Below are 23903 nucleotides of genomic sequence, written 5' to 3' on the forward strand. Positions count from 1 at the left end.
CATTTCTGCAGCCCTCATCACCAAAATAGACTTCCTCTTCTTTGCGGCTCAACCGAGTGTGTCGGTGCAGAGGTGTTCATGCTGGTGCAGTTTTGTGATAGGCCATTTGAAAAAAAAAATACAAGCAGATGGAGCAGGGGCGAGCTCCCTCACGTGGGGAGCGAGGGAAAATCCAGCCCATCCAAACAAATAGAAGTGGGATGGCGAGGGTGGGGAGGGGAGGAGGAGGCGGTCGTTGACAGCCCAGCTGCACCATGTTTGGGCTGAGGGTCCACCATTTGCCCGTGTCACACAAACACATCCATTTGTCCGTGCCTTTCGGGCCGCACGTAAACACAGCCAGGGCCAGCTGGACGGCTTTTGTGATAGCGTCGCCATGGCGACAGGCGGCAACATGGCGTCACTCCAGAAGGGCGGGAAAGGGGTGGCGGGGGGTTAGCTTCTGTCGGCCGTTTTGTTTACCTTGACGAGCCCGCACTGCAGCTGCAGCCGGGCGACACCTCAACGGCAGCCTGCCAGCCATCACGGAGGGAATAATAGGCCCCCGCCGTTCAAAAACAAACGCACAAAAGCCATCGCGAGAGAAACGCGCATGTTGTCGCCGTTTCCAAGCCTTGCTGCTTTTTTGTCTGGCATAAAAAACACTCAAAAAGTCCACCGACAGGTTTGTCAAAGGCTTTTTTTTTTTTTTCTGGGACACTGTCCTGAGCTGGGCGGTTCACAGCGTGTGACATTACACGGCCACAATGCAGGCCAGAGGCATTGTGGGCTCAATGTCTTGGTGACTCGCAACAAAAACTCGGAAGTCGCGTCAGGTTTGCCGACATCATGTGCGACGCTTTGATCCAGGTTTTTGTCTGACTTTTGAAGGCCTATTTTTCCATCTCAAATCACCTTTCCCCATTGAAATGAATTGACATGTCATTAATCCGTTCCAGCATCTCATTTTATGCATTTTTTTTTTTTATAAGGAAAGCAGAACTGATCTTCTAAACTGTGCCATCTTGTATGCTAAATAACTTTCTGTCTGTGCAGTGAGTCACCTGACGTCGGCCTTGGGCTCTCAGCCACATGCTACTCGAGGTCGGCCAGCCGGCCAAGGGGGGTTTGTACACTCCAGATGCCTGCGCTCCATCAGACACAATAGCCTGCTGTATGTGTGTGTAGACCAGCTTTTATGGCACTATATTTAGCATGTGGGACGGCCCGTTGAAGGAAACGGTGCCACTTGTAAAAACACGCTGCTCTTAAAACTGCTGCAACTTGTAGATGTACTGTAACAGTTAAGTATAGGGATGGCACACGTGTTAATTGCAACGAGGGATGCCCGGCTAGTGTCAACAGTGGATACCTGATCTCAGTTGTGGAAGTTTTGGGAATGCGAATATTTGCCAATATGTTCTGAATTAGATAAATATGAATTTGGGAAGTTCATTTTAATATCAGTGAAATAAAAAAAAAAAGGAAATGCATATGTCACGCTACACAAGTCACTGTTTGCAAAATGTCTACGGAGGAAGTGTCATGGTTCGGTTCTCAGCCCTGTTGTGCTTGTCTCTTTCAGTGCCTGTAACGAGGGGGGCGTTCCCCAGCGTCGCACCTGCAACGCGTTGGTAATCAAGGCTTTAAAAGGACTCCGAACAGCACTGACAGCTGTCGGATTATTATTTGCTCACCTCCGTGTCCAAGTGTTCTCCGCGTTTCCCTGTTGGTAAAAGTTTTTTGAATCTGCCGTCGTCTTTAGTTTACTTGTATTCACGTGTGTGTTTCCGCGTCGCCTTTTGTTTGATATACTCGTGTTGATTGATACCGTGTACATTTCGTGTCGTCCTTGCCGGTTGCAAGTGAGTTATGTTTTTCTTGTCCTTGCTGTTAGCAAGTGTTTTTTGTTACGTTAGTTCTCCTTGCCGTTTGCAAGCGATTTTGGTTATGTTAGTTTTCCTTGCAGTTGCAAGCGCTTTTTGTTACATTCGTGTTCCCTGCCTTTTGCAGGAGATTTGTGTTTCCCAATTCCTCCTTGCCTTTTGCAAGTGCCTTTTGTTACTTCCGTGTTCCTCGCCTGTGTGCAGGGACACCTCTGTAAATTTCGCCTACTTGCCTGCGAGCAAGCTTTGTGCAATCGGTCTATCAAAAAGAATAAATCGAGATTGTTTTCCTGCTCTGAGCCTGCATTTTTGGGATCTGTTGTTCATCGACTCTGCTGAGTCGTCACAGAATAATCCGACCATGGATCCCGCAGACTCAGAGAAGGTGAGAAGGGCGTTGGCCAGCCAGGGGCAACGGGTTGGGCAAACCGAAACTGTATTAGCCGGTCTACAAGAGGTCGTGGACAGGCTAGCTCACCAGTGTGAGGAAATGTTTGCTAGGCTCGTGCAGCTCGGTTCTCGCGAAGTGCCAAACCCGGAACTGTCGCGTTCAGACACTGCCACGTCGGCGCTCCCTGAACCCGTTTTGCCCCACCCGTCACGCTACGAAGGACAGCCCGGAGGTTGCGGTCAGTTTTTGCACCAGTGTTCTCTCATTTTCGACCAGCAACCATTTACATACGCTCGTGATCAGTCCAAAGTGGCGTTCATTATGAGCCTCCTGTCTGGTCAAGCCGCTACGTGGGCGATGGTGGTGAGCAACGCACGACCAGACCTTCGGTCTTCTTTCCCCAATTTTGTTGTTGAGTTTCAACGCGTGTTTGATCATCCAGTCAAGGGGAAAGAGGCCGGAGGTCGGTTGTTAGATTTAGTACAGGGAGAAAGATCGGTCGCGGATTACTCCATCGAATTTCGTATTTTGGCTGCCGAGAGCGGTTTTGATGACTGTGCGTTGCGTAGTATCTTCCGTCGGGGACTGAACACTGGACTTAAGGATGAACTGGCAGTCCGCGACAACACGAGGTCTCTTGAGGGACTTATTGAACTTACCATACGTTTGGATAACCGGTTACGAGAACGGTGCCGGGAGCGTGCTGTTGAGCGACAGGGAGCGGCAGTCAACAACATGTCCGGACTCACTCTCGTCGACGTCGCGGAAACGCATACCCTTCCGGGACCTCCAGCCAACGGAGGGGAGCCCATGCAAATTGGAGGTGGACGCCTGCACCCCGAGGAGCGTCGTCGCCGGTGGCTCGCCGGAGCCTGTCTCTACTGCGGTCAACCTGGGCATCGGGTTGCTTCGTGTCCAGCAAGACCTCCACGCCTGACTCGACTGGGAGGCCGAGCCGACGAGACCCAGGGGTCTGGAATGGACGCACATCAGGGTAAGCACGAACCGGGGGGAACCGAACCAAGCCCATCGTCGAGGTCGATTCTTAGCAATAAACGGCTAGAATTGTCGGGAGAGCTGTCAGGGTACGGGGTGAGTCTTAAGATAATCGCGTTTATTGATTCGGGTGCAGATGATTGTTGCGTAGACCCGTGTGTCGTGGAAGCGTTAGGAAGCCCGCTGGAAACGTTAGAGGAGGTCAAGGAGGTTTTCGACCTCAACGGACGTCTGCTGGCGGAGGTTCGACATTCCACCGGTCCCCTGATCTTGAGACTTTCAGGAAATCACGTGGAGAGACGGAGGTTTTTTGTTATGCCGTCCCGTTCTGCCCCCCTAGTGTTGGGGTTGCCGTGGCTTAAGACGCATAATCCCGATATTGACTGGGAGAAGCCGGCCTTAGAGAACTGGAGTCCCTTCTGCCATGCCCATTGTCTGAAGTCGGCAGGAGGGGCTACCACTGTACCGGTTAGCGTAGCTCCAGAACCCGTTTGTCTTGATCATGTCCCCGAGGAATACCATGACCTAAGTAAGGTTTTTAGCATAGATTGCGCGCAGGCATTGCCGCCCCATAGGCCTTATGATTGTGCGATTGAGTTGATCCCAAATGCACCGTTGCCGGGTTCACGCCTTTATCAGGTGTCCCAGCCAGAACAGGACGCTTTACGGGAGTATATTACGACTTCGCTCGCGACTGGACAGATACGCCCGTCAAAATCTCCCGTAGGGGCCGGGTTTTTCTTCATCGAGAAGAAGGATAAAACTCTCCGTCCATGCGTCGACTATCGCGGCTTGAATGATATTACCGTGAAAAATAAATATCCGCTCCCCCTGTTAGACTCAGCATTCGCCCCGTTACAGTCCGCAAGAATTTTTACTAAGTTAGACCTACGAAGCGCCTATCATCTGGTGAGGATACGGGAAGGGGACGAGTGGAAGACTGCCTTTAAGACACCACTCGGACATTTTGAGTACTGTGTAATGCCTTTTGGTCTGACTAACGCCCCTGCAGTGTTTCAATGTCTGATTAATGATGTACTCAGGGATATGCTGAATATCTTTTGTTTTGTTTATTTAGACGACATCCTAATCTTCTCCCGCGATGAGCACGAGCACAGGCAACATGTCCGCCTGGTTCTCCAGCGTCTCTTAGAGAACCGACTCTATGTTAAGGCGGAGAAGTGCGAATTCCACGCTAAGTCGGTGCAATTCCTTGGTTTTATTATTGAGGGAGGGCAATTACGAGCAGATCCAGTAAAGACTCAGGCCGTGGTTGAGTGGCCGAGTCCCAAAAGTCGTAAACAGCTACAACGATTTTTGGGATTCGCCAATTTCTATCGTCGCTTTATTAAGGATTATAGTTCACGGGCAGCCCCCCTTACGAAACTGACGTCGAGCAAGGTTCCTTTTAAGTGGTCACCTGGTGCCGAAAATGCATTTTTGAAACTAAAACAGCAGTTTGTAAACCCACCAGTACTCATCCACTCTAATACGGATTTGCCTTTTGTGGTCGAGGTTGACGCATCGGATTCAGGAGTGGGGGCGGTCCTGTCCCAGCGGTCGCCAGAAGACGGGAAGCTCCATCCCTGCGCCTTCTTCTCCCGGCGACTAAGCCCCGCAGAGGCCAACTACGACGTCGGGAATCGGGAACTGCTGGCGATTGTCTTGGCGCTGCAAGAATGGCGACACTGGCTGGAGGGCGCCAAGGAGCCGTTCAAGGTTTTGACGGACCACAAGAACCTGGCGTACCTTCGGTCCGCCAAAAGACTCAACTCTCGACAAGCGCGATGGGCATTGCTGTTCACCAGGTTCAACTTTGTCGTGGACTACCGCCAGGGATCCCGGAACCAGAAACCAGATGCCTTGTCCCGGATGCACGATGCTGCCACTCCTGAGACCGGGACGGAACCGGTCTTACCTGAACGTTGTTTCTTGGGTGCGGTACGTTGGGAGGTCGAGAAGAGGGTCATGGACGCGCTGGAAGGAATTGCCATTCCTCCGGAATGCCCGACCGAGAGACTCTTTGTTCCCAATCAATTGCGTGCCGAGGTCCTACGGTGGGGGCATACCTCTCGAGTTGCCTGTCATCCAGGGATTAACAGGACCCTAGCCCTAATCGGCCAGCGATTCTGGTGGCCAGACATGAAGAAAGACACTACTGAATTCATCAAGGCATGTACAGCTTGTGCGTGTGGGAAAGCCTCCCACCAGCCGCCGATGGGCTTATTAAGGCCGCTACCCATTCCGTCGCGGCCGTGGTCGCACGTCTCCCTGGACTTCATCACCGGCCTTCCTAAGTCAAGAGGAAACACGGTTATCATGACCGTGGTCGACCGGTTCTCCAAGCTGTCTCACTTTGTTGCCCTCTCCAAACTGCCGTCATCCTGGGAGACTGCACAACTCCTCGTCCGTCATGTATTCAGGCTCCACGGCATCCCGGTGGACTTGGTGTCCGACCGTGGACCACAATTCATCTCCCAGGTCTGGAAGAAGTTCTGCAAGCTGTTGGGCGCCACAGCCAGTTTGTCGTCTGGGTATCATCCCCAGACCAACGGCCAGACAGAGAGGGCCAACCAGGACCTCGAGGCTGCCCTCCGATGTGTTTGCCTACACAACCCTGAATCCTGGTCTTCGCACCTCTCCTGGATCGAGTACGCCACGAACACTCTGCCATCATCGGCGACGGGACACTCACCCTTTAGGGCGGCATACGGCTATCAGCCACCCCTGTTCCCGTCTCAGGAGAGTTCCATCGAACTACCCACCGTTCAGCACCACCTACGGCGGGCCCACAAGGTATGGCGGGAGACCCGAGCGGCGCTATCCCGCTCAGCAGCCCGTAACAAAGAGATTGCGGATCGGCGGCGGCGTCCGGAACCCACTTACCGGCCCGGGGACAAGGTCTGGCTCTCGTCCCGGGACATGCGCCTGGCGGGGTGCTCCAAGAAATTGGGTCCGCGCTACATCGGTCCCTTCGAGATTCTTACCGTCATCAATCCAGTGACTGTAAAGCTCCGTCTTCCACCCTCACTCAAGGTGCATCCAGTGTTCCACGTTTCCCTCCTCAAGCCAGAGACTCCTAGTCCGTTGAATCCACCTGCACCAGCTCCGCCTCCTCCCCGATTGGTCGACGGGGACCCTGTCTACACTGTGAAAGAGATTTTGGACTCAAGGTGCAGGGGCCGGGGCTTCCAGTACCTGGTCGACTGGGAGGGCTACGGACCTGAAGAGCGGCAGTGGGTCCCCCGCTCCTGGATCCTGGACCCGTCATTATTGACCACCTTTCATACAGCACACCCAGAGAAACCAGGTGGTCCGCCAAGGGGCGTCCGTTAAGGGGGGGGTACTGTCATGGTTCGGTTCTCAGCCCTGTTGTGCTTGTCTCTTTCAGTGCCTGTAACGAGGGGGGCGTTCCCCAGCGTCGCACCTGCAACGCGTTGGTAATCAAGGCTTTAAAAGGACTCCGAACAGCACTGACAGCTGTCGGATTATTATTTGCTCACCTCCGTGTCCAAGTGTTCTCCGCGTTTCCCTGTTGGTAAAAGTTTTTTGAATCTGCCGTCGTCTTTAGTTTACTTGTATTCACGTGTGTGTTTCCGCGTCGCCTTTTGTTTGATATACTCGTGTTGATTGATACCGTGTACATTTCGTGTCGTCCTTGCCGGTTGCAAGTGAGTTATGTTTTTCTTGTCCTTGCTGTTAGCAAGTGTTTTTTGTTACGTTAGTTCTCCTTGCCGTTTGCAAGCGATTTTGGTTATGTTAGTTTTCCTTGCAGTTGCAAGCGCTTTTTGTTACATTCGTGTTCCCTGCCTTTTGCAGGAGATTTGTGTTTCCCAATTCCTCCTTGCCTTTTGCAAGTGCCTTTTGTTACTTCCGTGTTCCTCGCCTGTGTGCAGGGACACCTCTGTAAATTTCGCCTACTTGCCTGCGAGCAAGCTTTGTGCAATCGGTCTATCAAAAAGAATAAATCGAGATTGTTTTCCTGCTCTGAGCCTGCATTTTTGGGATCTGTTGTTCATCGACTCTGCTGAGTCGTCACAGGAAGCGCTCCCTTAAAATGTACTTTTCGGTCGGGTTTTCAAACAAGGAGATATTAATTGCTTTATCAGAGATTAACAATGTCCTAGTTGCCAGTTTATAAAGTGGCAAATTTGCCTTTTTTTTTTCTCGTCATATTGCCCCCGCCCCTTGAAAAAAAATACGAATAATTGTACGTGGCCCTAATACGTCGTCGTACATATCGACTATAGCGGTCTTGAAAATATTGTTTTTAGACTAAAAACAAGTAATTTTTTCAAGCTGTAATATATAGAGCTATTTTCTTAAAATACACAAGAATTCGTTTATATTTGGCCAACTTAGCCTGATGTCAAGCACGGAGGGAACCGGGCCCATCCAGTGCTTGAACCCACAGTAGACACCAGACCACTGATCTAGGAGTGCATTTACTGGAAAGAGGAAAAATGAGCTTAAGAAATATAACTTGAAACTGGAACAGCACTTGAACTAATGATTTTTAAGAGAAAAAAAATGCTTACAATAAATAGCTAATACTGCACTTTTGTCTGATTGTTTTCACACTTGTATTTTCTCCATTTATCTTATTACTGCAAATTCTTAATATAAGAAAATTCAACTTATGAAACCCCAATTCAGGGCCTGTAATTGTTGGTTATTCACCTTAAAATGTGGAAAATGTGTGTTTTAAGCCTCAAAGTACTTAAAACTGGCTGTTAACGCTCGATGCCAAAAAATGCTTGATCAAATAAGTATCTTAAAATTATCCGAATGATCTTGTTTGAGAATTTCATTTGAATAACTTGTCAAAGCAAAATAAGCAAATTTAAGAAATGATATCTAACTTGAGATTTCAGTTTTTGCAGTGAACAATCTCTCCAGGCAATTTCCGCATTCGTCCCCCTGACTTCTTGAAACCATAACACGTCCACAAGCACATGAAGGGACACATTCGTCTTTTGTTCCGCGGTGCCCGCAGGGGGGGCTGAAAGAGACAGCGCTCACTCGACACTCGACCGAGATAAGCAGGAGGTGGAGGAAAATGGAGGCGGATGAACTTTTCCAGCCCCTTCGGTGTCCTTGCGCATTCCAGCTGCTTTGTGGTGCAGAAACCCGAGCGCCGGCTAAAGCCCGTCGCGCCCACGCATCTCACGCATGCTTTCCCGCTTAAAGCCGTCGCTCCCGAGCGCCCGTCCCGCTCCTGACACATCGCTTGTCACCCGACGGCGGCCTTACAACTTTTGGCAATGACGCCGCAGCAACCGGAAGGGGAATCGAGTAAAGAGAAACTGGATGCGTGACTCAGCGCTGACTGGGCCTTCACGAATGAGGAGGACGTGCAAGTGGACAATAAGGGTGGCTTACAAAACCATCGGGGCTAAAATTACCAACACGCATGTTGACGCACGCTGATAGAACACTGCAAACTGCAGTTAAAGGCCTTGAAGTCAAAAGCAGGCATGATGACAAATTGCTTTTGAAAAGACAACTCAAAAGATGTTGACAGTTTGATAGAGAAGGATAAAAATGGGAGAAAGATCAAATTGATGATTTTGGTGGTGGAAAGACTGGTGATTTTTAGAAATCAGAACCCCCCACTCCTCCAAAAAAAAGTCATGGTTGTGTGACCGATATATTAACTGAGTATTTTATCAATGCGAAAATCTTGTTAAAAAAATATTGGGGAAAAAAAAAAGTCTGGAAAAAATTAAGTAACTTGTGAAAAGGAAAAAGTGATTTTAGTTAAATGAACGTATACTTTTCAAAATAACAATGCATAATTTGAAAATTCTAATATTGAAAAAAAAAATTAAGCACAAAAATCCTGAAATATTTCTTCCAGAAAAATATAACAAAATTTGTGAATGATGAAAAATATGTCTCCAAATTTTGTGATAGTTTTATTAATCTGAAAAAAAAAACTAAAATAAAATAAAATAAAATAAATAGAAAAAAATCAATCGATTTAAATGTTTTAATATACCAAAAAAATCTTAAAATATTTATCAGAAAAAAACAAAACTAAACCATAAAATTTAGAGGCAATGCAGCATACAGGACTGTCTCAGAAAATTAGAATATTGTGATAATCCTTTATTTTCTGTAATGCAATTAAATAAGCAAAAATGCTATACATTCTGGATTTATTACAAATCAACTGAAATATTACAAGCCTTTTATTATTTTAATATTGCTGATTATGGCTTTACAGCTTAAGAAAACTCAAATATCCTATCTCAAAAATATTAGAATATTTCCTCAGACCAAGTAAACAAAAAAAAAGAGCCATAATCAGCAATATTAAAACAATAAAAGGCTTGCAATATTTCAGTTGATTTGTAATGAATCCCGTATGTATGGCATTTTTCCTTATTTAATTGCATTACAGAAAATAAAGAACTTAATCACAATATTCCAATTTTCTGAGACAGTCCTGTATAATGTCAAATGTTATTTTTGATTAAAAAAAAAAAGCCATTCTTATAGTACTACTAATTGTTTAAAAAAATCAACACTACAAAAAGTCATTTTAATTGTTTCAAGTTAGTTTAATTTAACTTGACATTTTTTACTTCACTTTTTTTTTTTCCAGGGGTAAAAAGGCATTTAAAAAAATATGCCCAAAGGTGGCCATAATTAAAAGCACATGTCCTATCTCTTAATGGTCTGAACAAATCTGACTGAAAAGCCTACAAGAACAACAACATTATAATTGTAGTTAATCAAAAGATCTTTAAATGGCATTTATCAAGAATTCAAATGGGATTGGTTTATTTTGAATAAAGCCACCATTTGCAAGCGGGTGTGCACACTTATGCAACCACATTATCTCACGTTCTCACTAAAAAGACTACCTGTATTTTTCGGATGTTGTTGTACAGGCTAGCGGTCACACAATGGTGGAGTTGCTGGACCTTTAAGTGCAAATTGCTAGTTGGGGCCGGAGCGTCACATGAGGGACGGCCTGTTATTTCCATTTAAAAGCAGCAGCATGTGGTCAAAAGTTCACGTCTCCACCCCCCGTTTCGACTAAAGACCACTCTCGTGATTAAAATGGAATTCTACCAAAAAAGAAAAAGAAAAAAATCCCCAAAAGGTAACAGGAAGACTTTTGATTTTATTACAGGCACTCATTGAGGAATGCTGTTAAACATCAGCCTCAACTTGCACCCCCTTCATCCTTTTTAGACATTCTTTGTCTTGACCACTTGCACATGGTGTTAGGGGTGGGGGGGTTGTGGAAAGGAGACACTGCAATGGTGGGGTCTTAATCCACAGCCAGAGGCACTCTTAAAAAAAATAAAAAATAAAAAATAACCCATCTGGGCCTGGAACGTCAGAAGGCTCTCTGTGTGTCGACCAGCCTTGGGGGAGGTAACCAAAAGGGTGGGGGGTTGTGCGGGCTTGGAAAGTTGAAAAGTTAGCAGGGAAGGGGGCCGCCTGTACCGTCTTTAGTGCTTATATACATCCTGCTCACAGGATAGGGGACGTCGGCCTCTCTCAGGTGTGACTTTTCGCACCCTCTTTTTGCACAGGGTGGGGGAGTGGGGTGAGAGTGGGGGGGGCAATGCCCTCACCGACATTCCCACTCTCCTGCCGAGAGCGCTCGTTTGTCTCCCGCATTCCTTTGCCCATTCATCTCTTTCTCCTTACACAGGGAGGAGGGGGTCTTAAAAACTCCCTCCCACACATACACAGACACAAAATCCCCCCCCCCCCTTTTTTTTTTGCTTGGTTAGTGAAGCAGCAAAGAGGGAGGAGGAAGAAAAAACGGAGATGCATTCTCTCAGTGTGCATCAGGGTGAACTGTGGCTTATTTTTAATGATGGGTTCAAAAAGAGAGGAAAAAAAAAAGAGGGCTGGGCTCTCACACACGCACACTACTGTAACCGAAGTCTGAGACTTTCACAAGAGAGGTCTTTAATTTGCCAGCCCTCCCACACTGCAACGGCTCCAAACCACCCACTTATATACCGCTCAAGGACTGACTCCAGATCAGCCACCGCAGGCCGCCGAGTCGGACGGAGAGGCCGCTTTGTCACCAGAACAAAGTCAAAAAAAAAAGTTGGACGACTCGGAGTCAAGGATTCGGTTTCATGTCATGTACAGATTTCACGAGCTTAAAAATAGGATGCATGTTTTGTTTCTTGGCTTCGTACGACCATGCTGACTCGATGTTATGATTCGAATGTGCTGCTAGCGTCCACTTTGCTAATTAAGATTTTCTTATTGTGTTGTAATCGGCCTGTAAATGTTGTGCGTCCGTCAGGGGGCTTTTTCAGAGAAGGATCATCAAAGGAAATCCTTTTCCAAAACATAAGCGAGCCATCAGAACATCTTGAGCCTTATTTTTTTTTCTCTCTTTGACCGGAAAGCAGCCTGCGAAGCAATGCAACCGCCGTTCTTTTGTGTCAGCTCCCTCCCCCTCCAATCTGACAGCGAGACAGCAAGGGCGGGAATGAGTGACGTTGCGCTTCCTGTGTCAAAAGACGTCCAAACATCAACCCCCTTTTATCCCTTAATGGCTGTCATCAAAGAGGCGTACGAGGCCCAAATCACAATTCGGGCCACGTAAAACTTTTAAAACGTTTAATTGACATGTACGTTTGCGCACTACACCGTAAAGTCAGTTGTGCTTGGTTACCATTTTAGATTAACTTTAAATTATCAGTACGTATACGTACATATGTATGCTGTATATGAATATATATACATATAAAAAAAACAATGTATCTGTGAACGCGTTATTCCACTGTATGTGTTCAAATGAAGTTCACTGCTTAAAGTGTTCTAAAGCCACGGCTAAAGATGCTAACTTATAGCATGTAAATGACGTTTTCAATTATATGTTAGCATTAAGCTAGTAGGCCATTCGTAAGGCTACGTTGTTTTGTTAATTTAAATACACAATCTTTATTTGTATTTGTTTTACATTAAGTAGGTAGGTTGAAGCCTCTTTTTGACGAGTTAATACATATATATATATATTTTTATTTTTTTTGTAATTAAATCAAATTAAAATAATATTTAGGCCTGTGTAGAACAGTTGCTCCCAGCTTTGGTTTTGTGTTTTTTTTTTTTTTTTTTTTTTTTTTTTTTTTAGAATTGCACATTACATTGCAGAGTGCTACTTTAGGTGCTGCTGATTTATGCAACAAGTCTTGCAATTTAATCTCCTATATTTGAAATAATTTGCCATATCAACAAGCATAATTTGCAAATAACGTTCTCTGCTTTTCCACCAGGTTGGCCAGTGGAGTGACCACAGCTGAGGCTCTGTTGCCATCTAGTGGAAGAATCGATCATTGCATGGGGCCTTTACTCGTGGTCACAGCACTACATTGACTTTAAACCCTAAAATCATTATTACCAAGCGTCAACATTAGATTTAGGACACCGGATCTGGTGGTGGTGGGTGGGGGGTGGGGCATAAATCTGACAGGAACAGGCGCAAAAGAGATCCTGAGTGTGATTCTGTGATTGAGGCCACTGCAAGTTCCCACTGGCTCGCATTCTCAGACTGCCGTGACAGGATGAAGTAATTACTGAGACGCACACACACCAGCATGGATGAAGATTTATCTCAACGTGCTTCCAGTTTGGGCTTGATGCCCACAGCTACAAACGCAAACATAAATGCAGGTGTTGCATTTTTTTTTTTTTGTCCGCTAAGATGACGCAAGACCTGACTAGCCATTAACAAAACTTGGAAAAAAAATGCAACGGCATGATTCAAGGAGGAGAGCCATTCTATTCTCCATAAAATGTCAGCACAATGAATAAATTGAATAAATTATTGAATTCAACAGACAGTGAAAATAAGACATTAAAGTTTTAGACTCAAACAACAGATGTTCAACCACTGTCATGAAAAATGTCCGTTTAGTACACATCTAAAGGAGTAATTCCCTAAAAGTCACCACAGAAGGCTACCACAAAACAACTAGCAAAGTCTTTTCTCAAGAAAAAAAATCTGCAACTATAGAAGAGCAAAACCATCATATATAATCAGAAAAATAGAATGTAAATGACATTAATCTCTTCCAGTCCCCTCAAGAATACCAGTAAGAATTTTTGCAAAGCTGTTTTTTTTTTTTAATTTGTAAAACAGCACGCGGCAATATTGTACTTGTGTTGCTTGGCCAACAGAGGGCAGTATAATGATGGCATGCGAAAATATTCTTTTGAGAAAAAGAAGTAGTGATCGTGCCACAGTAAATATTAATACAGTATTTAGACAAAAATTGTTGGGGGTTGTGTGTTTTTAATGCTACAGCATACAGAAGACTTTGATGCAGCCTCTGAACTGAAAAGAATGTTTGAAGCAATGGTAGTTATTACCAAAACGGCCAGCAGGTGGCAGCAGAGTATAAGAGATCAGCCGGGGCCATGTTGCAACAAGCTCTTTTCCCCAGTGTTTTCAACAGGTTTGTGAATAAATGATGAAACTTAGTTATATCCTAATGCTAATTGCTGCAAAACGGAAACAGATAGAAATAAACTTTTTTTTCTGATGAAAGAAGAGATTCTAATCTTTTGGTTGGTTCCATGTTTTTATAGCAATAGAACACAATATACAGTGGGCCTTGCAAAATCAGCCAAAATCCAGTAAAACAGCCATGGAGCGAAGGGAGCTTTAAGTGAAAATGGCTGGGAGTGAATGAGTTAAAAAAAACAACAACAACAACCAGCAACGTATGTGTCAGAAGCTACAACTAACATGCGTATCCATTTGTTGCAGAAAAATAGCGTCACGTTTAATTTAACTGGCCAACACCACACTGAATAAAGTCCATTTGTGAATAAATTGCGACTACCTCATCATTCTTTAAATGTGCAGTATCAACCTTTTAAAACTTTTGTTTGGTGGTGCGTCGTGACAGCTTTCAAACGTAAAATATGTGGTTTGACTCAACAAAGGTTTGGAAATTGCAATAGAAGAATATAAAAGAGCTGCACACTTTCCACATGTCTCTACAGTACACGAATACACATACGTCCCCTTCAAGCATCAAAGCCAGCGGAATGACAACATTAAGCAGGTGTGAGTGGAAGCGAGCTGTTTAATTCTCGCTTTGAATAATAATTCCACCCGGGAGGCGGGCGGCTTTGATGGGCTGACATGACACACAGGTGCCGCTCACATGTACAGACGCTGCCGCCCAGATCCAGGCCTGTAATTAAAGTCAGAGGAGGAAGCGGGACGCAAAGGGTGGGGGGGGGGGGGCGGACAAAGACGTATTCCCGCACTGCGCCCCTGGATGCCGTTTGATGTGAATGACTGCAGGTATTTGCTCGACTTGGGTCTGTCCGCAGAGCGACATGTTGGCAGGACACCAAAGACTTGAGTCAAAGTCTTGCGAGACCAGACTTGTGGCATGTTTCACTGACTGAGTGGTGACAAAATTAACACATTCCGCCTCCTGTCAATTAAACATATATATATATATATATATATATATATATATATATATATATATATATATATATATATATATATATATATATATATATATATATATATATATATATATATATATATATAGATTCAGACTTTTAAGTATTCCAGAACTACCGTCAAAAAGTTCTGGTAAGAAGTCCAAAATGTGGTGCTGAGCCAGGAAGTGTGTGACGCACAACCACACTACTTGGCACCTGTCACAAACACACGCACACACAAACACCAAAATAGCAGGCGGCTGGAGGCGGCTCAACAATTCACAGCTATCACGCACCGAGCACAAGTAGGTTAATCTGTGGATTTTTGGCAATGGAATCAGCTATTAATAGATAATAGTGTTAAACGGACAGTGATTTTGTGTCTTTGTGTGTTCTATTTAGAAATAATTGTTGGAAAATTCAAACGAGGAATACTTGAATACTTGTTATTTAAGTTGTAACTATAGTTTGTGGTATTTTAAATTGTTTTAAAAGCCATGATGTCCAATTTGAGGATGAATAAGCACAATAAACAGGGATGGGCTCTGGGTTGGCAACATCCGTTAAGTGACAAATTTTACAGTAACACATCCGTGCGTTGGTTTTCAAAATAAAAGTGCAACACGTTTACCTACTACGTCATCACACTTTGAAACATGACACCCAGGTAACTGTACATCTTTTATCAAAATAGTTAATCCACATAATTCTATTTAACTGTTTAGCAGACTCGCTAGCACTCACGTCCACGTGACTATATTTTACTTTGAAAGCCGCGTCGCTCCGCTTCCTGCTTTGCTCCACTCGAGCGCCACCCAGCCAGAGTCAGCCAGCCACATAAACAAGCAAAACACAGCGACTCGCTCCGTCTTTTTTTCTTACTTACAATAGCGAAGCCAGTCGTCACACATGCCGTAGAAGCAGTGGAATAACGCCATGGCGGCTTCGCGGCGCCACTGTCAGTAGCGGTCAACGGGGAGGAATACAAGTCTTGGAGTGTGGCGGGGGTGTGGGCTCGTGTGTCGGGACGTGGAACCAAGCCCCCCAACCTCCTCCCTCCACTACATAGCCCCCCTCCTTACCCCAGCCCTCAAAAAATTAATTCCTTTTAAACAAACAAACAAAAAAGCTGTAATTGCTACAAAACAAGTTGTATTTTGTTGTTATAAAAGTCGTATAGACATTTTTCAAGATAAAGTCATAACATTACAATTTAAAACTCAAATTTGCCATGGTGTCTTATGTTATGTTCTAAAATACGATTTTATTCTCAGATTAAGTCTTTCATTCTGGAAAAGATGCCGTTAATCACTAACAAAAACATAGAAGTATTACATTTTTGAAAATTAATACAATAACTAAAACATTTGGTTCCATTACGGTAATTCTCAGTGGAACCCAGGCGCCCTCTCAAGTACTATTTTTATTGAAATTTTATTAACAAGAAATTTTAAATATATAATCATAATTTATTCTTTTTATACCTATATTTTAAGACCTATATTAATCTTAAAACTGTGCATAATGTTACAGTGGCATACAAGAATATTAAATATCATTTTGGGCTTCTTTTTTTTTTTTAAATGATTTTTTTACAGTTAGTACTTGATGTAAAAAGTTTCAGAAGCGGCTGCCTTCAATTGTGTGATAATACAACTTTTGAAGTTGAATGTTGGAAATTAATGTGCTAAACTATGACTCCTTTCTTCCCTTGATAAACAATGACTTCACTGCTAAAGCTGCTGCTCCCATGACCCAACCCCAAAATAAGCGGAAGTGGATGGATGGATGGATGGATGGATGGATGGATGGATGGATGGATGGATGGATGGATGGGGGAAAATACCCTGTAAGGGATCTCTGGACATAAAAAGTTTGAGAATCCCCACTCATGGCCTCAAGTGTCAATATGATACAGTATGTGCAAAAAGACAAGTAAAGTTGTACTGTTACACTGCAGGCCTGTGAGGGGCGCTGTTGTCCAAGTTATGGTAAACCTAAATACAGGCAAGACCACGTATTCAAATGATAGTAAATTTCATACAACAAACTAAAAGTTGCATAAGATGTTTTTTTTTCTTTTTTTTCTCTTTCTTTGCCATTGTGTTCACAGTTGCATGTAAAGTGCACAGAGAACAAACTGAAAATAGGGATTTTATTTACTATTTTCTGCCTTTTTTATTAAGTTTAAATGCAGTTTGAAATGCTAATTTAATATTTGTACATATCAATATTAATAGTGCTATTGTTTATTCAATTGTCCACATTTTTTAACTTTCAGTAATTACGCCATGGCAGTTGTCCCATTACTTTTGCCCATAACATACTGTATATCAGATAATTTTTGCAACAAGGTGTATAAAAAAAACACTATGAAAATCTAAAAATATAGCTTAACATGCTAATTAAATTATTTAAAGTTTTTTTTCATATGTTTTTCTGCCACTTTTCATTGTTACTGCTGATTTTTTTTATTGTGTGGATTACCGATCCAAGTTGTTGTTTATTTTGCATGATGTTCCTGAATAGAAGATTCAAGCTTTCTGGGGGGGAAAACAAACAAACAAACAAAAAAAAACAAAAAAAACATCACAGCCTCCACAGTATATTCTTATGTATAATATTTTATGTATATCCAACCCATGTGCATGTGGGAAAAGATTACATCAACGTTCCCTGAGTTTGCCATGTGCATGCAGCTGCTAGCTAGAGTTAATATTGATGACCTTTTCCATGACCCCAGTTGAAAAGAAGCGGACTTTGATCGCTGCTCTTTGAACGTCAAATGGCCGACGCACACGAACGTGCCTCATGTGGATGGACAAAAAGTATTGGGACAGCTGTTGGGCGGAATCCTCACATTGCGGTTTCCATCATCAACCCGGAATCTCTCAAAGGTCTTGAGTGATGCAATAAATAAAAACAAGCTGACTAAGCAGTTTGATAGACGCATTTACTTTCTTGGCTGACCAATTCCTTCTGCGCTCAAGTATGACAGTGATTTCTTTTAACAGAACAATCTCACTGAAAGGGATCTTTCACTTTCACACGTTATTGTCTAAAAAAAACAGCCATACGTTCAACCCAAATACAGTCGAGAGCCACTAACGCCATCTTAGCAACAGTAACATTTGGCCGGCTAACGCCATGCTAGCAACGAACGGATAGGAGTTTGCAAATTGATTCTGAATTGATATCAAGCGCGGTTCGGAGAGCACTCCCTTTCGATTGTCAAAGTTGCGCAAGAATCGACATGACAACAAGACGAAAAAAAAAAAGGAAATGCCCCGCGTGACTCATCCGACGGCGAGCGGGACGCTGGCCTTACTCAGCATCAATACTGCATACATGCATGCAGCAGTGCAGACCAGAGGAGACGCAAGAGGGCTAAAATAAGACCACTGGAGTCTTGAACAAGCTCATATGTGCTGAGGGGAAGAAAACGGCTATGCACTTATCACATTGTTCCCTTCAGAAAAAATTGGGGCCTCACCAGTCAGCTCAGGACTGGAAATAGTCTCTTTTCTTAAATGTAAAATGTTTTGGGAACTGAAGTCATTTTTTACTGAAGTTTTTTTTTTTTTTTTAAGCGAGGAAAATTGGGCAAAAACACTGGACTTGCTGCACGGTTGTAAGTAAATGAAACAACTAGAGGCTGTGATTGCAGAAGAATGGAGAAATGTCAACGTGACATACACAGTGCCGGCTAATGGAGAGATTTTGTGGTTCTCCAAAATTATTTTTAAAAAGGTGTTACGGTGACCTAAAAGCAAATATATATCTATTTTTTTACAATGTCACATATTTGCTTATTTTTCCTTTGTTATTCACTGGAAAAAAAACGCCCTATTGACTGTTTTCCCATTCGTGCTGACAACCTAAAATGCCACAAGATGGCGCCAAAACCTTGTTGCATAAAAAAGTAGTGGTTTGGCGCTATTTTCTGGTATTTACGGGTAATTCTAAAGCTTCTTAGGAAGGACATCAGTTACTCATGGATTTCGCTATTCGCGGCATGGCTCGATAACAGATACATATTTTTTTTGAAAATGAATGAAAAAGTGGCACAAGAATAAAGTTTGATTTTTTAAATTGTTTACATTTTTATACATGACTTTTCTCTTGTTAATTCATTCAAATCCAGGGATGTTTTTTCCGTGTCTTTTACAAATCTAGACATTTATGTACTTATCTTTTTTTTTTTCTCTCCATGTGGTACGGTGAAGAAGGGTCAGAAAATTGCTGTTATGAATGTCGGCATTGGCCATTTTGAAGAATTATAATTGATTGATAATTGATCCATTTAAAAAAGTGTTCAGGGGAGGAAAAAAAAATCAGGGAACTAATTATTAATTAACTAATTAATTTTAATTAATTAAAAAAAAAAGAAACAATACAATTACATTTAAAAAAAATTATGCCAATATTTTCCCTTTCAGTAAAAACGAATATCAGCATCCTTGACGACTAATAATCAGTAAAAAAAAAAAAAACCCTGAAAAAAACATAACGGCCTATCTCGAATTTAGAGTATGAGAGGGTCCTTGGAAAACATCCCCAAAAGTTAACAAACCCTTTAATTACCACATCTGACAATCATCTGAGATTTGCCGATGACATCATCTGACATCGCTGACAACATACACATAACTTTTATGCACATACATGAATGTTGAACACGCCACGGATTAAACATGCTCACTCCAGAGCTTTGAAGACCAACCTGTGCTGCTCTGGATGGTTCTGACGGTGGTGGTGGTGCGCGGGGGCGACCCCCCCTTCCGGCCGGCCCCGCCTCCTCCTCCGCCTCCACCCGCTCGCCCCGCCGCTTCCTCCTCCTCGTCCTGCGAACATCCCTTCTCGATGGCCCTCACGTAGCTGTGGCTGCGCATGCGGAAGCAGCCGGGCATGGGCAGATCCAGCGCGTCCACCGCCTGCGACTCCATCTCGCTGAACACCGACTCGCACACAGCCTCGATCTGCCCGTTCACCTCCACCTCGCTCACCTGGTCGCGAAAAACGGGAGAATGTCAAACGGCAAGAACAAAAGAATAATCAAGAAGCGATAACACGATGATATTGCATGTTTGTGCCACAGGACGCGATGAAATCTTCAGCATGAGCAAACAATAATAAAAGTGGATATTGTCATGGAAGCTGGTGATCTAGTTAATAAAAGATGATATTTACTGAGCCTGGAAAAATCGAAATCTAAGCTACCGATCACCGAGAATGTGCTTGTGTGATTCTTATTGCAGGATACAAAAAGGATCTTTGTTTTTCCTTAGTTTTTAAGTTTATTTTTAATTTAATTTAATAATATAATAATAATAATTTATAAATATTAAATAAACAAATATACATACATAAAAATAAATAAACAAAAATAAATAATAATAATTTAAGTTAAAGTTAGTTTATTTCAGTTCATGATAAATTGTTAAAAATGGTTATAAACAACACTTTCAGATGCTTAAGAGGAAAATAAAGCAAAAATAACTCTTCATTATTAAACTTTTACAGTATATACTTTAAAACAGTGGTTGTCAACATTTGTGAAATACTTTTTTCAGCCAAGTACCGCCCTAATCAGCGCAAAGCATTTATGAAATAAAATAAAATAAATGAATTATTTGGAAATAAAAAAAAAAAGATATAACTAAAAACAGAAGAATAAATGAATAATTTCATGTTAAAATAAATATTTGTGCACATACAGATTATTATCAACATGAAGTGTCATATTTTGGGATCATAGTAAAGCTCTGTTCTCAAAAAGAAATAATTAAATTTTAAATAAAGTTTTTAAGTGATTGACAGGTGATTCTAGGTGGCATATGACATATACTTACATATACTTTTTAAATAGATTTTAAAATCTCCTGTAACCCCTGGAGTGCCTTCATGTACCCCCAGGGGTTCTCGTACCCCCATTTGAGAACCACTTCTTTACAATACTCCATCACTGTCTTGGAGTGTAATCAAGGCCGATATGCTAATCACAATTTGGATCCAATTCCATCCTGAATTATTCATAACGTCCACAAGGCTGCCATTTTTTTTTACATCTCTGTATGTTGACCATGCCAAATTCCAAAGACGAGGAGGATGCAGAGGTAAAATAGGGGTCTTCTGTGCATCCTCTCGTTTAATTAGCTATTCCAAGCTCCAGCAGAGCAGCTCGCACTCACAAAGGGTCTAATTGGGGGAAAGGGGGCTTAGTTCCTGTTCAAACTTTGTTGGATGATGACCTGATTGTGAATTCAAGCCTCAGGAAAGCTTGCGGATAAATTCCCACCCTCCTGCACCACCACCTTACTGGATACAGCATAGGACAGCAGTTCTCATTTGGGTCTAGGGAGAATTTGTATTTTTTTTTTAAGTACTCTGCCATCATTTTGTGGCATCTTTGTGCCATGTATTTATTTATTTATTTATTTATGTATTTTTAACAATCTAATTTGTTTTTAAATGACTTATTTTTTATGTATTTTTATTTCACTTATTGTATTTAATTTTTAATATTTTATTGATTTTTTATAGTTGGTTTTACTCGATTTTATGTGTATAATAGTGTACTGTTTAATAGTGTGTACTCTATGTGCAGAACTTTGGAAACGCTTATTTATAAAATGTGCTATTGAAATAAAGCAGATTGGATTCAATGTCGACGTAAGTTGAGGAGCTTCATTTCAAGGGATACTTCACTTATTTAGCCCATTATGGCAACAAAAAGTTCATATTTTGTTTGTAATTAGTTTGATGCGTTCATTATTTTTCACGTACAATTAGTACCTTTAAAAACACATTTTGCAACTTGCTGTTGACTGAAAATGACATCACAAGGGCTCAGGTAACCAATCACAGCTCAGCTTGTGAATGTCACATGACCAAAGCTAGAAAACAGGTGAGCCGTGATTGGTTACCTGAGCCATTGTGATGTCATTTTCAGTCGACACCAAGTTGCAAAATGTGTTTTTAAAGGTACTAATTGTACATGAAAAATAATGGCAATATCAAATTTAATTATAGGCAAAATATTCATATTTGACTTCCATAAATGGCAAAATAAGTAAAGTATCCCTTTAAACAAAAGTAGTGCTCTGCCATTATCATGTGGTATCTCGGTGCCAAGGAACTTTGTTGATGCAAATTTGGAGGTCCTTCAGTTAAACCAAAGTAGTGCTTTGCCGCCATCTTGTAGCATCTTGGCGCCAAGGAACCATGTTTAAATAAGAGCGTGATTTACACAAAGGAACCATATCCAAGTGAATTGAGGAGCCTTGCTTAGATAAAAGTAGTGCCTTGCTGTCATCTTGTCAAAATCATGTCAGCTTTCGAGTATGTTTGCTTTCACCAAATGTCGTAGGAGGATCGTGCGTGCGTGCGTGCGCGTGTACTAACCTGACTGATGGTACTCATGGCTCTCATGTAACTCTCGTTTCGCGAGCGGAACTTGGGCGAGGCCAGCAGCCCCGCCGGGTCCAAGCTGTCCAGGCTCCTATTGATAGAAACCTCGCTCACCGCCCGCAGATAGCTGTGACTTCTGATCTGCAGCTTGGGCGAGTGCTCCGCGGAGATCCTGAGCGGGAAGGACGGGAGAGGTAGGCTGGGTGTTAAAAGCGAAAGGTGGGAACCAATGTGAGATGAAGCGGCAGGGGGTAAAAAAAAAATAAAAATGGGAGCGGTGTGGATGGTGTTTGCGCAGAACGATACGCATCAATCCACAACACGCTTGTGCTTATCTAATCGGCGAGAGCGGTTGAGGAACGCTCGCAATGGCTTACACGGGGCGGCCTTGGAGAACCTTTTTCCCTCAAACAACAGCGAGAAGACTCGCACGCAAGCACACGTGACACGTGGCCTTCAAGTTCCAGCACAATCTCTTCCTGTTTCCCATTGAGAAATTTGGCGTTATTAAACATTTGCTAACTGCACAGGCAATGTTTCAAATAACATTCCAAGTGTAAATGGGGGTACACACATATTGTGTAATCTCCAACCTACAACGTACTACAAATGTACTTTATCACAAAGGCGCTAATGTTCATCATCTAATTGACAGAATTAAAAAATCATATGTTCCATATGACCTCACTAGTCTAAGCATGACCTTCTGATTAATATTACATTTGTGGAATGTGATCTATGCAGCAATATCCTGTCGTTTTTAACCATGTCAGGGGGCGGCCATCTTGCCACTTGCTGTCGACTGAAGATGACGTCACAGTTACTCAGAGGCAACGACCAATCACAGCCCTCCTGTTTTCTGAAGCTGAGCTGTGAATGGTTGTTACCTGAAACCTGAGCAACTGTGACGAAAGTGGCAAAATGGCCGCCATTTGATATTGACAAAAACTGCTGGCTTTTGCTGCTTAACTCATATTCCACTATTCCAGACTAGAGGGGGTTACGTAGAAAATATTGTCAAGAATATTATTTTTAGGGGGGGGGGGGGGGGGGGGGTTGACACATCGCCAATGTCTGAAACAAACCAGGATAAGACAATGGCAAAGTAAGCCTCAACACGTTCTGTCATCAAGGATGAGGAAAAGGTGTCTCATTAGAGCTCACCTGCCTCCAATCACTGCGCTCAGCATGATTCTCATCTCCGTGAAAGTGCGTGTGTGAATATAGAAAATAGGCATCAGTTTGATTGAAGTTAATTTAATTTAAAGAGGGTAAATAAAGCCTCCTGCTTATGTACATTTGCTTTCCTTGGTACCATCTCACAGAGAGAAAATAGTACTTTATTACAGTGGTCTCCAAACACCTGCCCACAGCCCGGACATTTGGTGACTCATTTTGGTATCAAATCAATTTTTTGGGGGGTTGTTTGTCCATTACAATTATCATAATTAATCACGATTTCCATAGTTAACTCATGACTAAATGGTAAAATTATCGCACATTATATCTGCTCTAAATGTAAATTATATTTTCAAGTTTTTCAAACTCTAGTTAATGAACATTAAAGTGGTCAAATATGGTTATCAAATACAAATGTGGTTGTATCATTTAGTCCTTTGATCAGTGTGAAACATTGAGTCATAGATTGGCGCTAAAGTAATTTTCTGCCACTGGGTGGCATTAGTGTTTCATGTTGGACGTTGGTAACAGGAACACTACATTTTTCTTATCAAATTTGGCATTGGGAAGCCATTTTGTTTTTGTAAATTACAACTAGTTATAAA

The 23903-nt window shown here is 42.8% G+C and overlaps 1 protein-coding gene across 8 annotated transcripts in view; it reads right to left on the minus strand.

Moving 5' to 3' along the window:
- Positions 1 to 23903, minus strand: part of dlgap1b (discs, large (Drosophila) homolog-associated protein 1b) — a 154322-nt gene that overhangs the window by 15627 nt on the left and 114792 nt on the right. For all 8 annotated transcript variants that reach the window (XR_013281034.1, XM_077509633.1, XM_077509637.1 and 5 more), the window contains 2 exons: positions 22114 to 22291; positions 19433 to 19715 (listed from right to left, as the gene is read on the minus strand). Coding sequence is in view for 7 of the 8 variants with exons in the window: in XM_077509633.1 (XP_077365759.1) it covers positions 19433 to 19715; positions 22114 to 22291 (461 nt within the window). In the remaining variant the exon portion in view is untranslated. The remainder of the gene's footprint in view (positions 1 to 19432; positions 19716 to 22113; positions 22292 to 23903) is intronic.

This window comes from Festucalex cinctus, chromosome 20, assembly GCF_051991245.1.
Source record: "Festucalex cinctus isolate MCC-2025b chromosome 20, RoL_Fcin_1.0, whole genome shotgun sequence".
Lineage (NCBI taxonomy): Eukaryota > Metazoa > Chordata > Actinopteri > Syngnathiformes > Syngnathidae > Festucalex > Festucalex cinctus.